The following is a 13,181-nucleotide window of genomic DNA, read 5'->3' on the forward strand; positions in this document are numbered from 1 at the left end:
AGTATTGGGCTTGGTAGAAGTACTTTTAAACTGGCATACAGAAGAGATTTTAAAAGAAAATCAGACACAGTAAGTATACATATTTGTGGACTATTTTGTACTATCTCAGTATATACATGTGGTAGGCAATCATGAATTCAGGATAATTAATATATCTGTCACTTCAAATGGAATAATTTTATGATAATTTTATTTTACTAAGAGTAGTTCCAATCCCCTCTCATTATCTTCGGTGATACCAACATACAATGGATGCAGTGGAAACCAGGCCTAACTCTCCTATCTGTTTCTAAACACCAACCTCCCTCTATTCTCCTTGCCCCTACCTTCATCTGGTCATTATTAGCCTGCTCTGCAATCTGAGGAGTCCTTAAGTGCATCTGGTAAGTGATCTGTAATAATTCTTTGATCTGAAGAGGAAGTTTCTGATGGATCAGGGAATGGCGGGGCTGGGTTAGGGCAATGTTGCATGCTATAAGCACGTTCTGTCTGGGAATGGAGCATTGCCACACGCCATCTCACCTCTCTTCAAGACTTTGCTTCCCTGAGTGATGCAGGCGTGTATTGAGAAAGCATGCCTACTCAACCCCAAAGCTAAGCTATGTCTTCCAGGCCAAGGAAGCACAGACAAAAACTTAATGTGGAAAGATCATTGTCTGTAAAGGCTCAGCCTGAATTAATACACCATCCCTCCCCATTTGCACAATTTCCTCACTTTCCACAGTAAAAAGCAAACATATTCATTTTCTCTCAATGTGGCCAAATACTTTTGACAAGTCAACTCTGATGGAGGAAAGGTAATTTGGCTCAAGGCTTAGAGACTCAATCCGTGGTGAGTGGGCACTACTGTGTTGTCATCTATCATAAGCCAGGACATAAATGGCAAGGAGCATATGGTGAGGTACTCACCTGCTAGGGAGGGGCTGGGTATGCCCATATCCATGACTGTGCTGTGTGTCCAAATCCCTAGCTCACTTCTATTTGGCTCATTTGCAGAATGTCCCACCATTATCCAGATGGGTCTCAGGCTAACCAAAACTTTAACATGTGTCTTCTTGTGGATATTTAGGATCTCAGCCAAGTCAGGTAAGACAGTGAATAACTCCAGTGGTGTGCTGCTAGGTGTGTGTCTATCCCCGAGCCCAAGTAGTGAGCTGTGTGTGTGTGTGTGTGTGTGTGTGTGTGTGTGTGTGTGTGTGTTCCCCAGCCCCAGTGGTGTGTTTAACCCCACCTCTTATGGTGTGGTGCTCTCTGCTCACCAGAAAAGAAGTAGGTCATCAGGACTTGCTTACCTTCTGGGTTTTCAGGGTCTAAATTAGTATATTGTAATAGGGTCTTTGTAAAGCACTAGAAAAGTTGAGATAGGTTTTGTGGTTTTTCCTGGAGCTTTGCCAAATGTACCAGTTTAAGAGCTGGCCTACAGATACTGTCCAGGAGACAGGGTATGAATCTATTTCTGGCTAAAATACTACCTGGGCAATTTTAATTCCTTTGAGGATCCTGGTCAGGTACCATCTCAGATCCGATCGGATAGACGGGATCTGTTTGATGAGTCTCGTCTGCATGTGTTCCTGCCTGCTCCCAAACTCGCCTCCATTTGTCAGGAAGTAAATTGTATGCACATCATGGAAAGGCAAGCTATAAGACTGAGTAATATACTAAAATTCTTTAACAAAGGATTAGAGGTATGGGATTCCAGTCTGTTTTCTATTTGAGAAAGTCTACTTAGTGAGAAAGGACATACACTCTGATTAGATCATCTACTTAGCTACTTCCCTTAATGGCAGGATTGATGCTGGGTTAGGATGGGTTGGGGAGAGAAGTAGGAGATTTAGCTGTAGACTTAGAATGAGTGGGGGGAGGGCTGGAAGTAGGTGCTAGTACAGAGGATCTGAGAGTCCTGCAGGGCACAGGAGGAGGGGAGGAGACTAGAGAGGTTGAGCAAGAAGGCTCTGGGGAAGTCTGGTGAGAAGAGGAAGCTGAGGAGGCTGGGGTTTTAGAAGAGGTTTTAGAGACAAGTGTGTAGCAGTAAGGGAGTTATTCTTTAGCTGGGTTGAGGACTGTAGTGTCATCTAGTAGAGGTTTCATAGCTAGAAGAAGTTGAGTTAGGACAAGAAGAGCAGAGAGAATGTTTGGATCTATGATATGTCAAAGCTTGGGCATAAGGGACCTCTTTCCATTTACTGGACCACTGGCAGAATATATGAAGATCCCTGAAAATGGTAGGATCAAATGTGCCATTAACTGGCCATTCAGAGCTGTTGTCTAATGGATATTAAATCTATACTTTACTGCAAAAGCATATAAGCTTGGATAGTCTCATATCAGATGTTAGTTTCAGAGATTTGAGATTTTCCGGGTACATCTCCAAGGGCAACCTGGAGGTACAGATGAAGCCAGTGAGACACCCGTGAGGTGGCAGGGATGCTATTGGACTATTTGTACAGGTGTCCCAAGAAAAAAATTCAATAAGTAGTAAATAAAAGCTAGATCTAGACTTGCCAGTTTGTCTCGTGTGTGTTAGTGGCTAGTGAGTCCAGGACTCACAAGAAAAAAAATCAATTTACCTAGGCTTAGGATTTATGTAAGGCAGCAAAAGGAAACAGCTTGTGATATCAGATAAGATAGGAGTGTCCAGGGATGGCCTGAGAGGGAGATCTTATGTAAACTACTGTGGGGGGTGCTAGAAGAGGAGAGAGTGAGAAGTCACCCAAGGATCAAAGTCCTAAACTATGGTGTCAGCTGGGACACTGGTCATAGGAACCTTGGAATGTCCATCCCCTAAGCCCATAGAGGGTGGCCAACCCTCTTTGGGAGGAGTGGCCTTGCCCACCAACCAAAATGAAAACCTTATCATTCCACCAATGCTTTTGTGATGGTTTTTGCGATCCACTGGCAGGAAAAGTGAGATTGCACAATTGACCAACCTATAAGATTGAGGTCCTGCCCATGGGTCTTAACCCACATAGCTGTGACTATCTCACATGGTGGAGTTCCCTGTGCTCCACAGCTGTGTCTGTGGTGCAGCCTGTGGATCCACAGGCCTGCGTGGGTGGTCCCTAGTAAGTCCCACGTTTCAGCACCAATGTTAGTTGAAAACAGCATATTCCTGGACAGATCATGCCAAGTTCACACTTTGAGAGGTCTTTACTGAAAGAGGGGAAAAAGCGAGAAAGAGAGAGATGGGTCGGGTTCCTGTCTTTTATTCGAGCCATGACATAGGTAATGGCAGGTGACTGCCATGGTGGCCCAGTGAAGTCTGTAATGTTGATATTTTACAGACAGAGGCGAAAAAAGAAATATCTCCTGGGAATAATGGAACTCTCTGTAAATTTAGAAGCTGAAAATCTCACCTGGCAATTTACTATATTCTCTTACTTTCTGGCTATTTAACATGGGCCTGTAGTTCTCAAGTAGCAGTTTGCCCTGACTTCCTCCTTTTCTCTCTTCACAGGGATTCCTAAGGCCTGGCTGATAATCCAGTCTTTGAAGTTGATTCACTGACCTCTAAACTCCCTTTTAAGAATTGCAATACTTTGCCTCATAGTTGTTTACATAATTACAACCTTCCAACCACATGCAGGTTTTTATGGCTGTGGGTATGTGTATGAGGATGGCTCTGGCACTCTGGTACTGAAAGCATTGATTAAGTCACGAAGTTTTGTTTTACAAAGTAGAAGGCTAAAATGTTAGATAAGGATTTTTAACAAGAACTTGTTAAGACACAGGTGATATAAGAAACTTCAAACTCTTTGAAGGTTTACTGTAAACTATGAGTGACTCTGTATTCTAATCAGGAAGTTTGATGGCATCTGTAAATTGATCTTCTGTATCTGTTACTGAGAAACTTTGTGCCTGATTGATTTTGCATTTCCTTGTACCAAATGGCTATGATAATTGTGCCTGCCTCACTGGCTACATCTCTTGAAATGGTAATACCAACTCTTCCTGTATAAAAATCCTTGCTTTAGAGCTCCAAAATACATTCAGATTCAAACCTCCACTGTGTGTGTGTGTGGTTTGTTCTGTCTGTCATCTCAGCTGGACCTGTGCCTTCCTGGACCAGAGAATCCTAGATATCCCACAGCAGACACAAGGTCTGTAAAAGGTGATGACTTGCAGGTGATGCAGATAACACAAGGGATGTGTGACCATTGCCATGGCAACAGACACAGGAGTGTCCTATCCCCCACGGATGACATCATTGCTGGAATCAGAAGCTGTCCATCAACAGTTGCTGATGATAACTAACACTGCCAAGCTCCGGTGTTGTTCTTCTGTGTGTCTATTCCCTGCCTCCAGCACCCACAGCTCTGGTTCTATCAGAAAACCAAGGGGCCTGTCATTTTTAGAAGTGCAAAGCCATTTAGCCTTTTCTTGCTTTTACCCATTTTAACTTTAAGGGTCTTACCTTCTGTATTGGCTGGGTTTGTGTGTCAACTTGACACAGGCTGGAGTTATCACAGAGAAGGGAGCTTCAGTTGGGGAAGTGCCTCCATGAGATCCAGCTGTGGGGCATTTTCTCAATTAGTGATCAAGTGGGGAGGGCCCCTTGTGGGTGGTACCACCTTTGGGCTGGTGTTCTTGGGTTCTATAAGAGAGCAGGCTGAACAAGCCAGGGGAAGCAAGCCAGTAAGGAACATCTCTCCATGGCCTCTGCTTCAGCTCCTGCTTCCTGACCTGCTTGAGTTCCAGTCCTGACTTCCTTTTGTGACGAACAGCAATGCATAAGTGTAAGCTGAATAAACCCTTTCCTCCCCCAACTTGCTTCTTGGTCAAGATGTTTGTGCAGGAATAGAAACCCTGACTAAGACACCTTCAAAAAACAGAATAGACATTAAAGTCTTTTCATAGATGAGGGAATTTGCTACAAAACCCTAGCGAGTCCTGCCATCCTCTAGAAGCCCCAGAACGATGCTTCACTTGCTGCAGGAAACTGCATCTCATTCCTGGAACAGTCAACAGTGACTGGAGCATCAGCCCAAAGCAAGTCTATAATACATAAAACGATGGATTATTAAAAGTAATTCTTTGAGGACAGTGTCTGAGGAGCCCAGCATCAAAATGAAGTGTATGGGTTTCATAATACAATCAACAGGTCAAATGCTATCCTTGAATAAAAGTCAAATGCTTATTGCTTATGGATATTTTAAATCACTTTCATATGTGTTTATGTGTGTTATATATCATTTGATTATATGTGTGAATACATGTATACATGTGTGTGAAGACTGGAGGTAAAATGTTTTCTTCAGTGACTATTTTTAAATGTTAATTACTACTATTATTATTAATTTTATGTATATGGCGATTTCTTGTATGCACTGTGTACATGTTTCCATAAGAGTCAGAAGAAGGTGCTATATCACATGAAACCGTAATTAGAGAAGGTAATCAAACAACTTTAATTTGGTTTGGTTTGTGCATCCTCATGGTGGAGCAAATTCTGGCGATTTATTCGTCTTGCTGGTTCTTGGTCTTTTTATCTATTTTTTCTTGCAGCATCTGACTTTAGGAAGGCCACAGCTGCCAATCTGTTTAAAACCGGAAGTACACGCACCCCAGCATATGCCTCCATTGGCCACACATGTTACTGGATTGTTGATTCTTTTAGTAAAGGCTGGAAGATAAGTAAGAAAAACACATATTAGAGTTGAAACCTTCAGGTCAGAAATACAGACCAGTGTGCTATTATTCTGAGTAAATCCAAGCAGGCTCCCTTTCCTCTCCCTGCAAAACAAACAAACAAACAAACAAAACCTGGGGTGTCTGTTTACCAGGACTGAATCCAGTTCTGGCCACTGCTGCTGTGTAAAGGGATGCTGGGATTCCTAGCACCCAAATGTTGAAGGGTCTGCTCCTCCCCTGACTGACTGCAACTTTCAGGGCCATCAGGCTAGATCACAGCAAAGATGCTGTGTGAGTCCTCAGCTGCCTCCCAGCAGCCCTGGCTCTCCTTTCCCACACGCAAGTGCCTTGTGCTAGCATCAGAGACAGCCAGTGGGTGTGAGTGTGTACACACATGTGTGCAGACACATACAGAGGCCAGAGGCTGGCCTAAGATATGTTCATCAAGCTCTCTCTGCCTTAACTTTTGAGACTCACAGTGAACCTGGAGCTCACTGAGTGGGTGTGTCTGACAAGCTGGCCAGTGTGCCTCTGGGATGCTCCTCTGTACCAGCATTACAGATGTGCACCAGCTCTCTCTGCTTCTGCATGGATACTGCGATCTCAACTCAGATCTTTATACTTGGACAACAAGCGCTTTTGGTCACTGAGACATCTTCCTATTTTACACTAAGGTATTTTAACTTCCAGGTACCTATTTTAAACAAGGGATTTGACTCAAACCTCCATGTGCAGCACTTGCCTAAATGATAACATGATTCCTAAGTAACCTTCAGTGGAAATCAAAAGTCAAAACTAACTTTTTGATAGTTTCTAATGCCTAAAATCAGGTCTTAAACTCATCGTTTCTTCTTCCCCCTCCCTCTTCCTTCACATTCATCTAAATGACAGAGTACGTGTTTGTGCAAATCATGGAACAGAGATGCTCCTCTGTAAATCAGAACCCATCGACAAAATTGGTGAAATTATGTCTCTCTATGTAATTTTTGTTTGATGCAATCTGAGGCCTTTGCTTCTTTCATTCGTTTCCTGTTCTCTCGTGCTTGTGTAGCTCCCTCTCCTGAGTTGTGTGCCCCTTTTATTGTTTGCCTAATGACAAGGACGAAATACAACCTGGAGCCTGGAAAGATGGCTCATCAGTTAGGAGGTCATACTGCTCCTGCAGAGGAACTGAGATATCAGGGAACCCACATGTGCCTATAACTCAATCTCTGAGAGATCAGATGTCCTCTTACATCCTCTGTGTGTACTGTACGATGTGGCACATACCCATACACAGATCCATACATGTACACGTAATTTAAAAGAATATAAACCTTTTCCACAAAATACAATGTAGGCAGAGTTTGGGAAGCTGTGTTTCATAGCCTCCCTGAGCTATGATCCTTATTACCCCTGTAGACAGTGTGTGCTTAAGAATCTTCCATAGGGGAAGGAGGAGAGGAAGTTCTCAAATAGAGGCTGGGCTGGTTATTCTGAAGGGTTCTCTAGAGTAAGCAGAGACTCTACTCCTTAAATATAAAGATTTATAAATGAATACCTTTTTTTCAGATACAAATCAAATATTCTTCATGTTATTATTTTTGAGCTACCTATAAGAAACTCATTTCATAATCTTAAGCTTAGCAGCAGGAGTTGGGAAATGGAAGTCAGGTGCTACAGATCAGCTCAGAGTGAGTCTACATCAGGCTCCTTCATGTTAAAAAGAAAGAGTCGTGGGTTTGTTTCAGCAGTCACACAATACACATTGTCTAAAATGTGCTTAGAGAGAAAAAAGGAAGGCCGTAAATGGATTACAGAGAGACAGAGAGACAAAAAGTCAGGCAGACACACACAGAGAAAGAGACAAAGAAGGAGCTGGAGAGACAGCTCAGTGGTTAAGAGCATTGACTGCTCTTCCAGAGGTCCTGAGTTCAGTTCCCATCAACCACATGGTGGCTAACAACCATCTGTAATGAGATCTGATGTCTTCTTCTTGGTGTGTCTGAAGAGAGCTACATTGTATTCATATACATAAAATAAATAAATAAATCTTTTTTTAAAAAGAAAGAGACAAAGGCACACACAGACACACACACACACAGAGACACATACACACACACACACACACACACACACACACCAGGTAGGGAGCTGTCTCTCATTTCACTTTGGGACCAGACTATCCCCCTGCCTCACCTCCAAGTGGAGACAGCAGCACCAGGAGAAATGCGAAGAGAAGGTAATGGATCCTCATGACTGAAGCCTGGTGAGTTGTAGAGATGTAGAGGGACTGGAGCTCAGGGCCTTATATAGTGCCAGGTGCTGCCTCCTGTGTAGGATTCTACACTGACTAGAGACCCGGTAATTACAATTATGAAACACAGAGCACCTTATCTCTCTTGTCAAGGAGTTTCCCTTTGAGAGCACACTCAGTGACTCTTATGCAAGTATGGGGAACCCTAAGTGACTTCCTCCTGCACTGCTCACCAAGAGCACCTTTTTACAATACTACTTAGGTGGGAGGACCCGTGCTGTCCTGGGACAGACTTGCTGGTTACAATTGGACCTTATGTGCCTGAACCTCAGACATTTGACTTGGTCATCTCAGAGTCTGACAACAGGCTTAGGCCTCAGTGGGGACTCATTTCACATAGATTCATCTGGGCTTGAGCACACACAGCTGCTGGAGACAACAGAATGTGAGCCAACTCAAGCTTCCCCAAGCTTTTCCAGGTCAGAACATGGGCCTAGTCTCACAGATTTCTCCAAGTTACTGCACAACGGTGAAGTTCATTTACTCAAAAACCTCCAGCAACTCACCATCCACTCAATCTGAGGGACATGGAGTCAGATAGGGGTGCTGCTTCCTCTCTCAGAGAAAGCAACGTGTTGGTGACACGTTACCTGATCAAGGGGCCCCATGCCCACCTAGAAGAAACCAGTGAATAGCTAGCTGTAGCCACAAGGTGATGGGCAACCCATGGGAATTGCTAACCTTTGGTTCTGTGGTTCTCCATTCTCTGAAATAAAGTGAGAACCAGAGGTGAGGGGTCAAGATGCTTTTTGGAATCTTTTATAAGAATGGGTGACAGGGGGCTCCAGTCCTTCCCACCAACTCCCTGTTGCTCCCGCTCAGACCGCATCTGAGTGGTGGGATATGTGGCTCACGTCAGAGTGAGGTCTCGTGTGGAGTCTGTAGCCCAGCTGTTCATTTTTATCCTAGAAAACCATTGACAACTATCAAGACATAACCCATACCAAGAACTGAGAAATGAGGATTGTGTAAGAAAAATAATTGATGTTAATCAGTATTTCTTCCTCCCAACAGAAAGATTAAATGATTAACCACAACAGCAGATATCTATAAATTATGAACAGTTTTGACAAAGGCTGTTCTGTGGAGTTCCCAGCAAAGAGTTTTGAGGCTGGAGAGTGAATAGTTGGGACCCACAATAGAAAGCCTCACTCCCACCTCTGTGTTGTGGAAACCCACAGTATTGGGCTTGGTAGAAGTACTTTTAAACTGGCATACAGAAGAGATTTTAAAAGAAAATCAGACACAGTAAGTATGCATATTTGAGGACTATTTTGTACTATCTCAGTATATACATGTGGTAGGCAATGATGAATTCAGGATAATTAATATATCTGTAACTTCAAATGGAATAATTTTATTTTACTAAGAGTAGTTCCAATCCCCTCTCATTATCTTCGGTGATACTAACATACAATAGATGCAGTAGAAACCAGGCCTAACTCTCCTGTCTGTTTCTAAACACCAACCTCCCTCTATTCTCCTTGCCCCTACCTTCATCTGGTCATTATTAGCCTGCTCTGCAATCTGAGGAGTCCTTAAGTGCAGCTGGTAAGTGATCTGTAATAATTCTTTGATCCGAAGAGGAAGTTTCTGATGGATTAGGGAATGACGGAGCTGGGTTAGGGCAATGTTGCATGCTATAAGCACGTTCCGTCTGGGAATGGAGCATTGCCACACGCCATCTCACCTCTCTTCAAGACTTTGCTTCCCTGAGTGATGCAGGCATGTACTGAGAAAGCATGCCTACTCAACCCCAAAGCTAAGCTATCTCTTCCAGGCCAAGGAAGCACAGACAAAAACTCAATGTGGAAAGATCATTGTCTGTAAAGGCTCAGCCTGAATTAATACACCATCCCTCCCCATTTGCACAATTTCCTCACTTTCCACAGTAAAAAGCAAACATATTCATTTTCTGTCATGTGGCCAAATACTTTTGACAAGTCAACTCTGATGGAGGAAAGGTAATTTGGCTCAAGGCTTAGAGACTCAGTCCGTGGTGAGTGGGCACTACTGTGTTGTGGTCTATCATAAGCCAGGACATAAATGGCAAGAAGGATATGGTGAGGTACTCACCTGCTAGGGAGGGGCTGGGTATGCCCATATCCATGGCTGTGCTGTGTGTCCAAATCCCTAGCTCACTTCTATTAGGCTCATTTGCAGAATGTCCCACCATCATCCAGATGGGTCTCAGGCTAACCAAAACTTTAACATGTGTCTTCTTGTGGATATTTAGGATCTCAGCCAAGTCAGGTAGGACAGTGAATAACTCCAGTGGTGTGCTGCTAGGTGTGTGTCCATCCCCGAGCCCAAGTAGTGAGCTGTGTGTGTGTGTGTGTGTGTGTGTGTGTGTGTGTGTGTGTGTGTGTGTTCCCCAGCCCCAGTGGTGCGGTACTTTGTGTGTTTAACCCCACCTCTTATGGTGTGGTGCTCTCTGCTCACCAGAAAAGAAGTAGGTCATCAGGACTTGCTTACCTTCTGGGTTTTCAGGGTCTAAATTAGTATATTGTAATAGGGTCTTTGTAAAGCACTAGAAAAGTTGAGATAGATTTTGTGGTTTTTCCTGGAGTTTTTCCAAATGTACCAGTTTAAGAGATGGCCTACAGATACTGTCCAGGAGACAGGGTATGAATCTATTTCTGGCTAAAATACTACCTGGGCAATTTTAATTCCTTTGAGGATCCTGGTCAGGTACCATCTCAGATCTGATCGGATAGACGGGATCTGTTTGATGAGTCTCGTCTGCATGTGTTCCTGCCTGCTCCCAAACTCGCCTGCATTTGTCAGGAAGTAAATTGTATGCACATCATGGAAAGGCAAGTTATAAGACTGAGTAATATACTGAAATTCTTTAACAAAGGATGAGAGGTATGGGATTCAAGTCTGTTTTCTATTTGAGAAAGTCTACTTAGTGAGAAAGGACATACACTCTGATTAGATCATCTACTTAGCTACTTCCCTTAATGGCAGGATTGATGCTGGGTTAGGATGGGTGGGGGAGAGAAGTAGGAGATTTAGATGTAGACTTAGAATGAGTGGCAGGAGGGCTGAAAGTAGGTGCTAGTACAGAAGATCAATCAGAGAGGCCTGCAGGGCACAGGAGGAGGGGAGGAGACTAGAGAGGTTGAGCAAGAAGGCTCTGGGGAAGTCTGGTGAGAAGAGGAAGCTGAGGAGACTGGGGTTTTAGAAGAGGTTTTAGAGACAAGTGTGCAGCAGTAAGGGAGTTATTCTTTAGCTGGGTGTATTCTTTAGACTGTAGTGCCATCTAGTAGAGGTTTCGTGGCTAGAAGAAGTTGAGTTAGGACAAGAAGAGCAGAGAGAATGTTTGGATCTAAGATATGTCAAAGCTTGGGCATAAGGGACCTCTTTCCATTTACTGGACCACTGGCAGAATATATGAAGATCCCTGAAAATGGTAGGATCAAATGTGCCATTAACTGACCATTCGGAGCTGTTGTCTAATGAATACTAAATCTATACTTTACTGCAAAAGCCTATAAGCTTGGATAGTCTCATATCAGATGTTAGTTTCAGAGATTTGAGATTTTCTGGGTACATCTCCGAGGGCAACCTGGAGGTACAGATGAAGCCAGTGAGACACCCATGAGTGGCAGGGATGCTATTGGACTATTTGTACAGGCGTCCCAAGAAAAAAATTCAATAAGTAGAAAATAAAAGCTAGATCTAGACTTGCCAGGTTGTCTCGTGGGTGTTAGTGGCTAGTGAGTCCAGGACTCACAAGAAAAAAATCAATTTACCTAGGCTTAGGATTTATGTAAGGCAGCAAAAGGAAATAGCTTGTGATGTCAGATAAGATAGGAGTGTCCAGGGATGGCCTGAGAGGGAGATGTTATGTAAACTACTGAGGGGGTGCTGGAAGAGGGGAGAGAGAGAGAGACAGAGAGAGAGAGAGAGAGAGAGAGAGAGAGAGAGAGAGAGAGAGAGAGAGAGAGAGAGAGAAGTCACCCAAGGATCAAAGTCCTAAACTGTGGTGTCAGCTAGGACACTGGTCATTGGGACCTTGGAATGTCCATCCCCTAAGCCCATAGAGGGTGGCCAACCCTCTTTGGGAGGAGTGGCCTTGCCCACCAACCAGAATGAAAACCTTATCATTCCACCAATGCTTGTGCGATGGTTTTTGTGATCCACTGGCAGGAAAAGTGAGATTGCACAATTGGCCAACCTATGAGGATGAGGTCCTGCCCATGGGTCTTAACCCACATAGCTGTGACTACCCCACATGGTGGAGTTCCCTGTCCTCCACAGCTGTGTCTGTGGTGCAGCCTGTGGATCCACAGGCCTGCGTGGTGGTCCCTAGTAAGTCCCGCGTTTCAGCACCAATGTTAGTTGAAAACAGCATATTCCTGGACAGATCATGCCAAGTTCACACTTTGAGAGGTCTTTACTGAAACAGGGGAAAAAGCGAGAAAGAGAGAGATGGGTCGGGTTCCTGTCTTTTATTCGAGCCATGACATAGGTAATGGCAGGTGATTGCCATGGTGGCCCAGCTGTTACAGACTGTTCATCTGCTTAGGGATATCCAGGGTCCTCTGGTCCAGGAAGGCACAGGTCCGGCTGAGATGACAGACAGAACAAACCAGGCACACACAGAGGTGGTTTGAACTGAATGTATTTTGGAGCTATAAGGCAAGGATTTTTATACAGGAAGAGTTGGTATTACCATATCAAAAGATGTAGCCAGTGGGGCAGGCACAATTATCATAGCCATTTAGTACAAGGAAATGCAGCATCAGGAACAAAGTTTCTCAAGAAACACATACAGAGGATCAATTTACAGATGCCATCAAACTTCCTGATTAGAATACAGAGTCACTCATAGTTTACAGTAAACCTTCAAAGAGTTTGAAGTTTCTTATACCACCTGGGTCTTAACAAGTTCTTGTGAGAAATCCTTATCTAACATTTAGCCTTCTATCTTGTGAAACAAAACTTCCTGAGTAAATCAATGCTTTCAGTACCAGAGTGCCAGAGCCATCCTCATACACATATGCACAGCCATATAAACCTGCATGTGGTTGGAAGGTTGTAATTATGTAAACAACTGTGAGGCAAGGCACTGAAATTCTAAAACAGGGGTGGGGGGGGGTGGGGGGCGGGGAAAGGGTTGGTGGTCAGTGAGTCAACTTCAAAGACAGGATTATCAGCCAGGCCTTAGGAATCTAGGTGAGAAGAGAAAAGGAGGAAGTCAGGGCAGACTTCTACTTGGGAACTAAGGGCTCATTTTAAATAGCCAGAA

The 13,181-nt window shown here is 43.9% G+C and overlaps 1 protein-coding gene across 1 annotated transcript; it reads right to left on the bottom strand.

The window, feature by feature from the left end:
- Positions 1–5,416: 5,416 nt before the first annotated feature.
- On the bottom strand, positions 5,417–8,042 carry LOC127668563 (beta-defensin 4-like). Its single transcript, XM_052162202.1, has 2 exons — positions 7,807–8,042; positions 5,417–5,620 (listed from the first exon to the last, which is right to left on the bottom strand). The coding sequence occupies exons 1-2, from the start codon at positions 7,862–7,864 to the stop codon at positions 5,487–5,489; spliced, it is 192 nt and encodes a 63-aa protein (XP_052018162.1). The 5' UTR covers positions 7,865–8,042; the 3' UTR covers positions 5,417–5,486.
- Between the last annotated feature and the right edge of the window lie 5,139 nt (positions 8,043–13,181).

This window comes from Apodemus sylvaticus, chromosome 18, assembly GCF_947179515.1.
Source record: "Apodemus sylvaticus chromosome 18, mApoSyl1.1, whole genome shotgun sequence".
Lineage (NCBI taxonomy): Eukaryota > Metazoa > Chordata > Mammalia > Rodentia > Muridae > Apodemus > Apodemus sylvaticus.

What these genes read in the sequence shown, in the direction of transcription:
- LOC127668563 (XM_052162202.1), bottom strand. Translation starts at nt 7,864, where the DNA reads ATGAGGATCCATTACCTTCTCTTCGCATTTCTCCTGGTGCTGCTGTCT. An exon ending in GCTGCTGTCTCCACTTGGAG is followed by an intron (nt 5,621 to 7,806) that starts GTGAGGCAGGGG and finishes CTTATCTTCCAG; the next exon opens with CCTTTACTAAAAGAATCAAC.